The following is a 12,029-nucleotide window of genomic DNA, read 5'->3' as shown; positions in this document are numbered from 1 at the left end:
AGAGGGGTAAGTGTGGTATACTTGGACAGAGGGGTGGCGGTGGATGTGGTATACTTGGACAGAGGGTTGGCGGTAGACGTGGTATACTTGGACAGAGGGGTGGCGGTGGACGTGGTATACTTGGACAGAGGGGTGGCTGTGGGTGTGGTATACTTGGACAGAGGGGTGGTGGTGAACCTGGTATACGTGGACAGAGGGGTGGCTGTGGTATACTTGGACAGAGGGGTGGTGGTGGACGTGGTATACTTGGACAGAGGGGTGGTGGTGGATGTGGTATACTTGGACAGAGGGATGGCTGTGGATGTGGTATACTTGGACAGAGGGGTGACTGTGGATGTGGTATACTTGGACAGAGGGGTGGCTGTGGACGTGGTATACTTGGACAGAGGGGTGGTGGTGGACCTGGTATACTTAGACAGAGTGCTGGCTGTGGACGTGGTATACTTGGACAGAGGGGTGGCGGTGGATGTGGTATATTTGGACAGAAGGGTGACGTTGGATGTGGTATACTTGGACAGAGGGGTGCTGTGGATGTGGTATACTTGGACAGAGGGGTGGTGGTGGACCTGGTATACTTGGACAGAGGGCTGGCTGTGGATGTGGTATACTTGGACAGAGGGGTGGCAGTGGACGTGGTATATTTGGACAGAAGGGTGGCGGTGGACGTGGTATACTTGGACAGAGGGGTGGCGGTGGACGTGGTATAATTGGACAGAGGGGTGGCGGTGGACATGGTATACTTGGACAGAGGGGTGGCTGTGGACGTGGAATAACAAGAAGGGTCAGCCACACACCGGAGACTAGATGAATATAGTGTGTATTTATTGATCCATAGGACACACAAAACACCAGGACATGAATACAGGACCTGATAATGCGTTTCACACCATCTTGTGCTAAATCATAACAAAGAAAACAACAAAAGTGCCCTCTTATATAGGTGTTAGTTAGTAAAGAACATCCATCCTAATCAGCACTCCTGAATCCTGAGGATACACCTACTGGTACATTGTAATAAAATCATTGTATCAAAAACGGTGATATCAGAGAACAAGGAAGGAAGAGAAAGAAAAAAGAAAAACAAAGTGGAATAACAAGAGAAACAAAGAAAGAATAAAAATAATTATGAAAAAATTATAAATGAAAAGTAAAATGAAAAATGAAATAACATACACAAACACAGATAAAAGTGAGTAAATGTCCAAAGAAGATATAGGCTGAGAAACTGCATCTGTAAATGATCAAAATTTAAATAGTATACAAAAAATGCATGTCTACCTCGGATAAAGTACTAAAAAATCACAAAAAAACATTCATATTCAGACAGGAATATATCAAAACAGCAGAAAAAATATATATCAAAAGTAACAAATCAAAAAGCAAAAATAATGCATCAAAAACAAAAAAGAGAATCCCCAAGGAAAAAAGGAATGGTGTTAAAGATATGTGTGCACATGGGGCGCATAATGTGGCCAAATGAACATGTCGTGCATCCAAATAAACTAAGTAATGAAATATATGAGACTTTATATATAACTCAATAAACATAATGAAAAAATACATATGTATGGATACACACACATATACACACATGCATCTATATACAGGGGTGAAGGGAACACTAGAGACATGTTCTCTATCAATCATAAAAGTATGTGATGTCCCATTCATGGTTCACACCCCGTGGGACGCGTGTATTTAGATGGAATATCCAGAATATCTCCCTTTTACATAACCGTAAAAACGTATCTCCACCTATTTATAGGACGGATTTTTTCAGTGCCCTGTACCTGTACTGCTGTAATATCTCCTGCATGACAATTATTGAAATGTCGGGTCACACTAGTAGAGAGATGTCTTTCTATAATATATAGATGTTCAGGTTGTTGGGAGATAATCCGCTCACAGCTAACGCACATGAGACTTTAAATCCCAATATGGATGGGACCAGGGGGTGGACTGACAACTCATGGGGCCCCCAGGCAATAGGGGATCATGGGGCCCCTGTGTCCTTGCCCAAACTCAAAAAAACCTATGAAAAAGGTACCAGGGGCATCTCATGGGGTCCCCTACTGACCCCGGGCCCTCGGGCAGTGCCAGAGTTTTCAAATGGTCAGTCCGCCCCTGGTTCACACCCCGTGGGATGCGTGTGTTTAGATGGAATATCCAGAATATCTCCCTGTACTGCTGTAATATTTCCTGTATGACAATTATTGAAATGTCGGGTCATACTAGTAGAGATGTCTTTCTATACTATATAGATGTTCAGGTTGTTGGGAGATAATCCGCTCACAGCTAATGCACATGAGACTTTAAATCCCAGTATGGATGGGACGGCCAGCTCTGTTCAGCTGCTTTTCCACAACCTGGAAAGGAATATGTCAAAGGAGATCAGAGCCTATTGGGACTCTAGTTCATTATCTGAATATTTGCCCCTTGAACGAATACCTCGGGGTTACGTATAAAGACATTTCCTACATTTGAATTATTCGATGATGATTTAAAGAAACAGAGGATGGACACTCTTTCCACCCGCTCCTTTACTCTTATGAACCTCATTATCCTCTCAAAGACCAAAGAGACTGAAACCCTTCAGAAGGAAATCTCTGTTTTACAAGAGGACATTAAACCTCTCCAAAATGCGGCTGAATTTGTTGAATTGGACAAACGCCTAAATGACAAATTGGATCGATTAGAAAAGGAAATCATAGATGGTAAGAAAGAGGAAATGTTGAGAGACAAATTGGATTACGACACAAACACGGTTTATATCTGGAAACAACGACGCTCCTGGGGCAACCTTCCAGGTGGGAAACATATTAGCTTCTCTGATACGGAAGCGGAATTTCTGGAGGAGACTATGGCTGCCTCTGATTCGGAACGTTCGTCTCTACAACCATCGATTTTCAGACAGAAGAATGGAACCAGTACACCTGTCTCCTCAAAAAACAGAAAACAAAAGTACAAACATCACAAGAAGGGCCATCAAAAGGGCACAAAAAGAGAAAAAGAGGAAAAGGATGGGGAAGGAACAACAGGTGGCAATCGGTATCCGTTTCGAGTACCACCCCACAGGATGTAACTGGTACTGTTAATGTATTAAATCTTTCCAATAGATCTCTCACTCCTGATGAGGAGTCCCTTCTCACCAAAGGACTTCATTTTTGCCCACAGACACATTTTTTATCTGTTTGACACTATTTTGGACGTTATCTGGTTACCGACCAGCCACAGTGTTTTTACTGCGGCAGGGAGGCACCTCTGCACTGTTTTGTAACGTCAATGTGCAAAACAGGTAGGGGGCGTGTGCGAGGCATGTGCCCACCCTACCCGTCCCGCCAATCGTGGCAGTGGGTGTCTATCACAGGATCGACCCGCCGGGTCCCAGCGATTACAGGCAATCACTGACAGAGAGCACGGCTGCAGTGTTTACACTGCAGCTCTGCTATCTGTCAATTCAGAGCACACTGATCCTGAGATGAGTTTATCTCTGGGGATCAGCATGTTCCTGTGAAGTACACACCCCCCACCCACTAGTAAAACACTCCCCTCACACTGTTAACCCTTAGCTCTCCCCCATTGTGTCTCTTCCCCTATGTTGGCATTGTGTCCACAGAAGCATTTGCGTAGGCAGAGCAGAGTAGGACTGGCCATAGAGGGATTACTTTGACGCAGTTGGCCAGCTTAAGCCTGTATTGCAATATGTGTGAACTAAATATCCCTATTTATTGCATACTCTGCTTGAAAGGGTATATACCAGTGTGCAGAGGGGCCTTCAGAATTTCTAGATTGCCCATCAGTACACCAGTCATCACATTTAGCCCCTTGATTGTCAGGAAGACGCTCATACACAATAAACCTCCATTGCTAGTATAGTGTCTGAACGGGTCAATATCTTTGATCAGATCAGCACTATACCAGCGTTCACATTAGTATAGTGTCCCCATAAATGCAGCATTAGCGGGATCAACCCCGGCACCTGCGTTTAGCCCCTACGCTTACCCCCCCTTCTCCCCCAGCAAGTTCAGTGTCAGTAGGTCAGTCACTTGATACATTGCACACAAAATCGCAGTGTTGGCAGAATCAGGCCTGATCTCTGTTAGCACTTGCTGGTAAATTTTGATGACTCTCATATGCAGCAGAGTGCCAGTACTAGTGCCACGCTACCTTTTGGTGAACTGGAGAGTACCAGCGGTCTAGTACATCCTGGTCTTTCACATACCTCCTTGATTTTTGGATCTATTTTCACGAAATATCGAAATACCAACCCAAATTCAATCCTTGCCAGACCATTCGCATGGAAACTCATTACAGTTTTCAAATTTTCATTTTTTTTTGGGCCTAACCCTCAACATGGGCATTACTAAAAAAAAATTAATTGCGGTTGTATTGGTCCGCAGACCCCATTCCTCATATGCCGTGTTCTCTGCTGCCATGGCCAGGCATAGATATGAGAGTGTAATTTGTTTATGCATTTCAGCGACAATACACAAAATTCAGCCCCTCGCAAATCACCTTACCCAAAAATTTGCAGATGTCTATACTCCCCAGCAAAACATCTGCGTTGATGAGTCCCTCATTAATTTTTCTGGTCGCCTTGCATTCAAACAATTTCTCCCCAGCAAGCGTGCCAGATATGGGGTCAAGATGTAGAAGACCTGTGAGAGGACAACAGGCTATACTTATAAGTTTTGGATTTACGAGGGAATAGATAGTCATGTGGAGCCCCCCGGATGCCCAGACTACATGGGGAGCAGTGACAAGATAGTTTGGGACTTGGTGTCATCCTTTTTCCATATGGGGTACCACTTATACGTGGACAATTTTTATTCAAGCGTGCCACTATTTATACATTTGTACAATCTTGGAACTGGCGCTTGTGGCAAAGTGTGACCTAATGTGTGCCCACCATTAGAAGTGGGTGGATGCAGGGCGGTATATTCTAATGGTGGGCACACCACACACTTTTTCTGGCAGAGATTTCTTATATTTTTTTCATTCAGTCCACAGGCTGCATACAAAAAAAAGAACATAGCATATATACCCAACAAGGGCCAGCGATGTACTGGTACATCCCTGGACTTTGAATGGTTAGTGATGTGTGGCATAAACTTCTAATGCTGGGCATAAAATGCCCCCACCCCCCAAAATGACCCCTTTTTGGAAAGTAGACACCCTAAACTATTTGCTGAGAAACATGTTGAATCAATAGAAAAATGTATTTTTTTACCACAAGTTTTTGGTAAATGACGAAAAAACCATTTTTTTTTTTCACAAAATTGTCATTTAAATGATTTATTGCTCACACATGCCATGGATATATGTGGAATTACTCCCCAAAATACATTCTGCTACTTCTCCCGAGTATGGGGGTATCACATGTGAGAGACATTTTGGCAGTCTAGTCAAGTACAGGACCCCAAAATCCAATAAGCACCTTCATGCTTTTAAAGGGCTTTATTTCCTCATTAGACTTCCTGACTACCTATCACTGTTTTGGAGGCCCTGAAATTCCAGGATAGCACCAAACACCCCCAAATGACCCCTTTTGGAAAGTAGACACCCCAAGGAATTTGATAAGAAGCATGGTAAGTATTTTGCAGATCTCATTTGTTGCCACAGGGTTTTGGAAAATGAAGAAAAAAACAAAAACATATTTTTTCTATTTTGTTTTATATTTCAAAACCTTGTGAGAAAAAATGAGATCTGCAAAATACTCACCATGCCTCTTTTTAAATTCCTTGGGGTGTCTACTTTCCAGAAAAGGGTCATTTGGGGGGGTTTGGTGCTATCCTGGCATTTCAGGGCCTCCGAAACTGTGATAGGTAGTGAGGAAGTTACGCACCTCCAGGTTTTCAAAACGGTCATTGGATTTCAGGCTCCTGTATGTGGCTAGGCTCCCAAAAAGTCTCACACATGTGGTACCCCCATACTCAGTAGAAGTAGCAGAATGTATTTTGGGGTGTAATTCCACATATACTCATGACTCGTGCGAGAAATATATCATTTAAATGACAACTTTGTGTAAAAAAAAATGTTTTTGTCATTTTCCAGAAACTTGTGGAAAAAAAAATAAATCTTCTATGGACTCAATATTCCTTTCAGCAGATAGCTTAGGGTGTCAACTTTCTGAAAAGTGGTAATTTGGGGTGTTTGTACTATCCTGGTATTTTAGCACCTCAAGAAATATGATGGGCAGTCAGAAAGCAAAACCTGTGTAAATTCCATTATCTATCCCATAGTTTGTAGATGATATAACTTTCACACAAAGCAATCAATATACACTTATTGGGAATTTTTTAACAAAAAACATGGAGCAGAATACATTTTGGCCTAAATTTATGACAAAATTTTAGTTTTTTTGGATATTTTTTTTATAACCAAAATGAGAAAATTGTTTTTTTCAAAAAATTTTTTTTTCTTCAAAACTTTTGCTGGTTATAGCGCCAAAAATAAAAAGTGCACAGGTGATCAAATATCACCAAAAGAATGCTCTATTTGTGTGAAAAAAAGGACATTTGTGCTGAGAGCGGGCATATGTTGGTGTCTCATGGAAAGGTCCCAATCTCCCCTTGTGATCGGGACCTTTTCCGATCATGTGACAGCGAATCACTGCGGTCACATGACCCTAAAACCCCACCTCCTGAAACTTCTTAAAGGGCCGGGAGGCACGAAGAGGTTAAGCTCGTGTTTGTATGAGTTGAACTGCAGTATGGACCTCTGTTTTCTGCACCATCTTGTTGGTACATGGGACATTAAGTGTATATTCGATCATCTTCCCTGCCAAGACGGCTGGTGCTTGCAGCTTGCATCGCTTGGGAACAATTTTTTGGACATATTGTTGCCACTGGTATGGTGGTGATCAAGACCCACTGGTATGGTAGTGATCAGGACCCACTGGTATGGCGGTAATCAGGACCAGCAGTATGATGGTGATCTGGACCCACCGGTACAGCGGTGATCAGGACCAGTGCTATGGTGGTGATCAGGACCCACTGGTATGGCGGTGATCAGGACCCACTGGTATGGCGATCAGGACCCACCGGTACGGCGGTGATCAGGACCAGTGCTATGGTGGTGATCAGGACCCACTGGTATGGCAGTGATCAGGACCAGCACTATAGTGGTGATCAGGACCCATTGGTATGGCAGTGATCAGGACCCATTGGTATGGCAGTGATGATGATGGTGTGGTAGTAATCAGGACACTGGTGCTGGTGTACAGCAGTCTGACATCACTGCAGTGAGGGACAGATGGCTGACTGTGGTTGGTTCACACTAGACACTGTTGGGCAAAGATCACGGATACTGTGAGCTGTCTGAGAATGTTTTGTGAGTGCAAACTGTGAATATTACTCACAGCTGTAATGGCTCTCTCACCTCACAGATGATGAGATGATGGTGGGGATAAGGGCCCGCTGGTATGACAGTAATCAGAACCCACTGGTATGGCAGTGATCAGGACCCACTGGTATGGCAGTGATCAGGACACACTAGTATGGCAGTGATAAGGACCCGCTGGTATGACAATGATCAGGACCGACTGGTATGGCAGTGATCAGGACCCGCTGGTATGACAGTGATCAGGACCGACTGGTATGGCAGTGATCAGGACCCACTGGTATGGTGATCAGGACCCGCTGGTATGGCAATGACCAGGACCCACTGGTATGGCAGTGATCAGGACCTGCTGGTATGGTGATCAGGACCCACTGGTATGGCAGTGATCAAGACCCGCTAGTATGGCAGTGATCAGGACCCGCTGGAATGGTGATCAGGGCCCACTGGTATGGCAGTGATCAGGACCCACTGGTATAGGGATCAGGACCCACTGGTATAGGGATCAGGACCCACTGGTATGGCAGTGATCAAGACCCGCTTGTATGGCAGTGATCAGGACCTGCTGGTATGGTGATTAGGACCCACTGGTATGGCAGTGATCAGGACCCGCTGATATGGCAGTGATCAAGACCCGCTGGTATGACAGTGATCAAGACCTGCTGGTATGATGATCAGGACACGCTGGTATGGCGGTGATCAGGCCCCACTGGTATGGCAATCAGGACCCGCTGGAATGGTGATCAGGACCCACTGGTATAGCGGTGATTAGGATCCACTAGTATGGTGATCAGGACCCGCTGGTATGGCAGTAATCAAGACCCGCTGGTATGGCAGTGATCAAGACCCGCTGGTATGGCAGTGATCTGGACCCGCTGGTATGGTGATCAGGACCCGCTGATATGGCAGAAATCAAGACCCGCTGGTATGGCAGTGATCAGGAACCGCTGGTATGGTGATCAGAACACACTGGTAAAGCTGTAATCAGGATGTAAAGTGGTGATCAGGACCAGCTGCTGAACTCTTTCTTACATGATGAAGATCATCCATGGAGTATATCTGAGGTGTATATCAGAGGGTAGGAAGGTCCAGGAAAAAGCCCCTCCAAGTGTAGCCCCTCTAATACATTTCTTGGTATACAAGTCAGGCCCCTCCCATAAAGTCAGAGTAAGCATGCTCATCAGTAACACATCTCCGGGAAGATCTCCAAGCTCCTTGACAAAAGAGAACAACACTATTAGACATTGCACATGCTAGGAAACATGGTGTTTTCCTCCCAGGTGACATCACGCTAGCACTGCAGTCCACAGTGAGTTCCAGCCCTGATTTCCAGATGTGGGATGTCTAATGGCCGCCTTCCTCCCCCATAGAAAGCGGCACACACCGATCACTCTGGAGTCCTTCTTCCTGGAGATGTGTTACTGGTGTACATGCTTACTCTGGCTTTATGGGAGGGGCCTGCCTTGTAAAACAAGAAATGTATTAGGGGGGCTAAACTTAGAGGGGCTTTTTCCTGCCCCACTTATCTTCTTTACATGACAGCCAGCATCTGCTCCAAAGACAATCTTGTCCTCCCTGGATGGACTCTCACAGACGGACATCGGTTTTATTCACTGCATTTTATTGGGACTTTTATGTGATATTAACCAGCATTCATCTTCATAGACTTGGGACAACTTAGGAAGTGCCAATTGTTTGTGCCATTCCTTCCCAGGTTTGTATACATCAGGGTGTGCTTCTTCCTCATATGAGGACTGGGATGTCCAGCAAAATTCATCTAGGAGACATTTCCCACACTCAAGGCACTAATACACCTCCAGGGTTGTGTGGGACCCCTGATGTACAGGAAGACAGGACTTCAGTGAGGAACATTTCCCTCACTCAGGACAGGAAAGTGGCTTCTTCCCCGTGTGAGATCTCTGATGTTTGTAAAGATGGGACTTCTGTGAAAAGCATTTCCCGCACTCAGGACAGGAATACGGCTTCTCCCCCGTGTGAGATCTCTGATGTGTGTGAAGATTGGACTTCCGTGAAAAACATTTCCCACACTCAGGACAGGAATATGGCTTGTCCCCCGTGTGAGATCGCTGATGTTGATGAAGAATGAACTTCTGTGAAAAACATTTCCCGCACTCAGGACAAGAATATGGCTTCTCCCCCGTGTGAGATCTCTGATGTTTATGAAGACTGGACATCTCTGAAAAACATTTTCCACACTCAGAACAGGAATACGGCTTCTCCCCCGTGTGAGATCTCTGATGTTTATGAAGACTGGACATCTCTGAAAAACATTTTCCACACTCAGAACAGGAATATGGCTTCTCTCCCGTGTGAGATCTTTGATGTGTGTAAAGATTGGACTTCACTGAAAAACATTTCCCACACTCAGGACAGGAATATGACTTCTCCCCCGTGTGAGATCTCTGATGTGTGTGAAGATTGGACTTCCGTAAAAAACATTTCCCGCACGCAGAACAGGAATATGGCTTTTCCCCCGTATGAGATCTCTGATGTGTGTAAAGATTGGACTTCACTGAAAAACATTTTCCACACTCAAGACAGGAATATGGCTTGTCCCCAGTGTGAGATCTCTGATGTTGATGAAGACTGAACTTCTGTGAAAAACATTTCTCGCACTCAGGGCAAGAATACGGCTTCTCCCCCGTGTGAGATCTCTGATGTTGATGAAGACTGAACTTCTGTGAAAAAGATTTTCCACACTCAGGACAGGAATACGGCTTCTCCCCTGTGTGAGATCTCTGATGTGTGTAAAGATCAGACATTCGTGAAAAACATTTCCCACACTCAGGACAGGAATATGGCTTTTCCCCCGTGTGAGATCTCTGATGTTTGTAAAGAGAGGACGTCTGTGAAAAACATTTTCCACACTCAGGACAGGAATACGGCTTCTCCCCTGTGTGAGATCTCTGATGTGTGTAAAGATTGGACTTCCTTGAAAAACATTTCCTGCACTCAGGACAGGAATACGGCTTCTCCCCTGTGTGAGATCTCTGATGTGTGTAAAGACTGGACCTCACTGAAAAACATTTTCCGCACTCAGGACAGGAATATGGCTTTTCCCCTGTGTGAGATCTTTTATGCACATTAAGACTGGATTTATAGCTGAAACATTTCCCGCACTCAGTACAGGAGAAGTTCTTTGTTGCAAGGCCGGCCTGGTCCCGCACAGTCTGAGGTTCCTCAGGATAGGAGGAATCCGATGATCCATCAACATTGGGTGGTGCCGGATGGACATTGGAGGGAGCCGGGTTTTCTCCTGGACTATACTGTGTGATGTCCTCATCTTCTACTTTCCAGTCTGGAGACAAAGTGAGACAATCCTCGGAGGTTTTCCTCATCTCCCGGCCATGGACTAAAATACAAAGACAAAGAGGATTACTAGACAGGAGCTGATTGGTTCCCCCAAACAAGGACTCCGCCCACATCAGGCAGCTTGGTCTCTGAAGAGCTTACAATTCCACCCTCAAGGGAACTAGGAAATGGCTCCTCTGATCTCCTACCAGGTCATTTCTTTATTCATGGACCTTAGTCAGAGAGTGAGGATGGGGGGAGAACAACCAAGATGAAGACTGGACTGATCCTGAAGACCACCATCATTGGGGCATTGACTCCTCCCTCATTATCACTTTCTGTTTAAGGGTCCAAAGTTGGAGGATGTTATCACATTATTATCACCATGTAAAAGTCTGTGCTCCAATCACATCATCCGATATAAAATGTCCAGCTGGTAGGAAATGGGTGTAACAAAAGAGAATCCATATTATGTGTATATATAGCAGTGGGGGTTGGGGGAGAGCAGAAGTCAGGACTATGGAATGTACAACATAGAGTATATAGTGCAGGGGTCAGGAGTATGGAATGTACAACATAGAGTATATAGTGCAGGGGTCAGGAGTATGGAATGTACAACATAGAGGATATAGTGCAGGGGTCAGGAGTATGTAATGTACAAAATATACTATATAGTGAAGAGGTGAGGAGAATGTAATGAACAATATAGAGTATATAGTGCAGGGGTCAGGAGGATGTAATGTACAACATAGAGTATATAGTGCAGGGGGCAGGAGGATGTAATGTAGATTATACAGTGTAAGTATCAGAACTGTATTGGTATTCAGTAATCAGTGGAAGCTTAACCACTAGGGACCATCAGCAGTAAATATACTGCTACAAGGCGGTCCCTGTGCGCAAGATCACATATATATACGTGATCCTGCATTCCGGGTAGAGGGCGCATGATCCGCAGTAGCCACAGCAACTATCATGGCCGCAGATGTCAATCACCGGGTCCCGGCCGGTGATTACCCGCCGGAGCCCGGTGATTGCCGGCAATCACTGACAGAGAGGAAGGCTGCATTGTTTTCAATGGAGCTTTCCTCCCGTTCAACTTTCAGCTCACTGTTCTGGGATCACTGGTCACAGTCTTTTGGATCAGTGTGTAAAAGAGCAGTACACACCCCCTCCCCCTAGTAAAACACTCCCCTCACACAGTTAACCCTTTGATTGTCTCCAGAAGTGAACCCCTTCCTCTCCAGTGCCATTAGTACAGTGTCAGTGTTTTTGTTTTGCACTGATCACTGTATTGGTGTCACTGGGGATGTCAGTGACCCCAAGTCAGTTCCCCCCCAGTGTCAGAATGTCTGAGCTGATTGGAGACCGGAATGGTGCCA

General features: G+C 45.1%; 3 protein-coding genes across 3 annotated transcripts in view; 1 reads left to right on the top strand and 2 right to left on the bottom strand.

The window, feature by feature from the left end:
* The window catches only part of LOC149460716 (uncharacterized), a 242,625-nt gene that overhangs the window by 83,350 nt on the left and 147,246 nt on the right, over nucleotides 1-12,029 (bottom strand). The window lies entirely within an intron of this gene.
* LOC149460721 (uncharacterized) overlaps nucleotides 1-12,029 on the top strand; it is a 113,511-nt gene that overhangs the window by 42,241 nt on the left and 59,241 nt on the right. The window contains exon 5 of the mRNA XM_089679195.1: nucleotides 2,468-3,048. Coding sequence (XP_089535321.1) covers nucleotides 2,468-3,048 — 581 coding nt within the window. The remainder of the gene's footprint in view (nucleotides 1-2,467; nucleotides 3,049-12,029) is intronic.
* Nucleotides 8,939-10,762, bottom strand: LOC149460722 (uncharacterized). Its single transcript, XM_089679279.1, has one exon. The coding sequence runs from the start codon at nucleotides 10,695-10,697 to the stop codon at nucleotides 9,216-9,218; it is 1,482 nt and encodes a 493-aa protein (XP_089535405.1). The 5' UTR covers nucleotides 10,698-10,762; the 3' UTR covers nucleotides 8,939-9,215.

This window comes from Staurois parvus, unplaced genomic scaffold (genome assembly GCF_062004578.1).
Source record: "Staurois parvus isolate SC_StPar_1 unplaced genomic scaffold, SC_StPar_1.0 ptg000221l, whole genome shotgun sequence".
Taxonomy (NCBI): Eukaryota; Metazoa; Chordata; class Amphibia; order Anura; family Ranidae; genus Staurois; species Staurois parvus.
The sequence above is the reverse complement of the archived record's forward strand: the minus strand, read 5'-3'. Positions and strand labels throughout refer to the sequence as shown.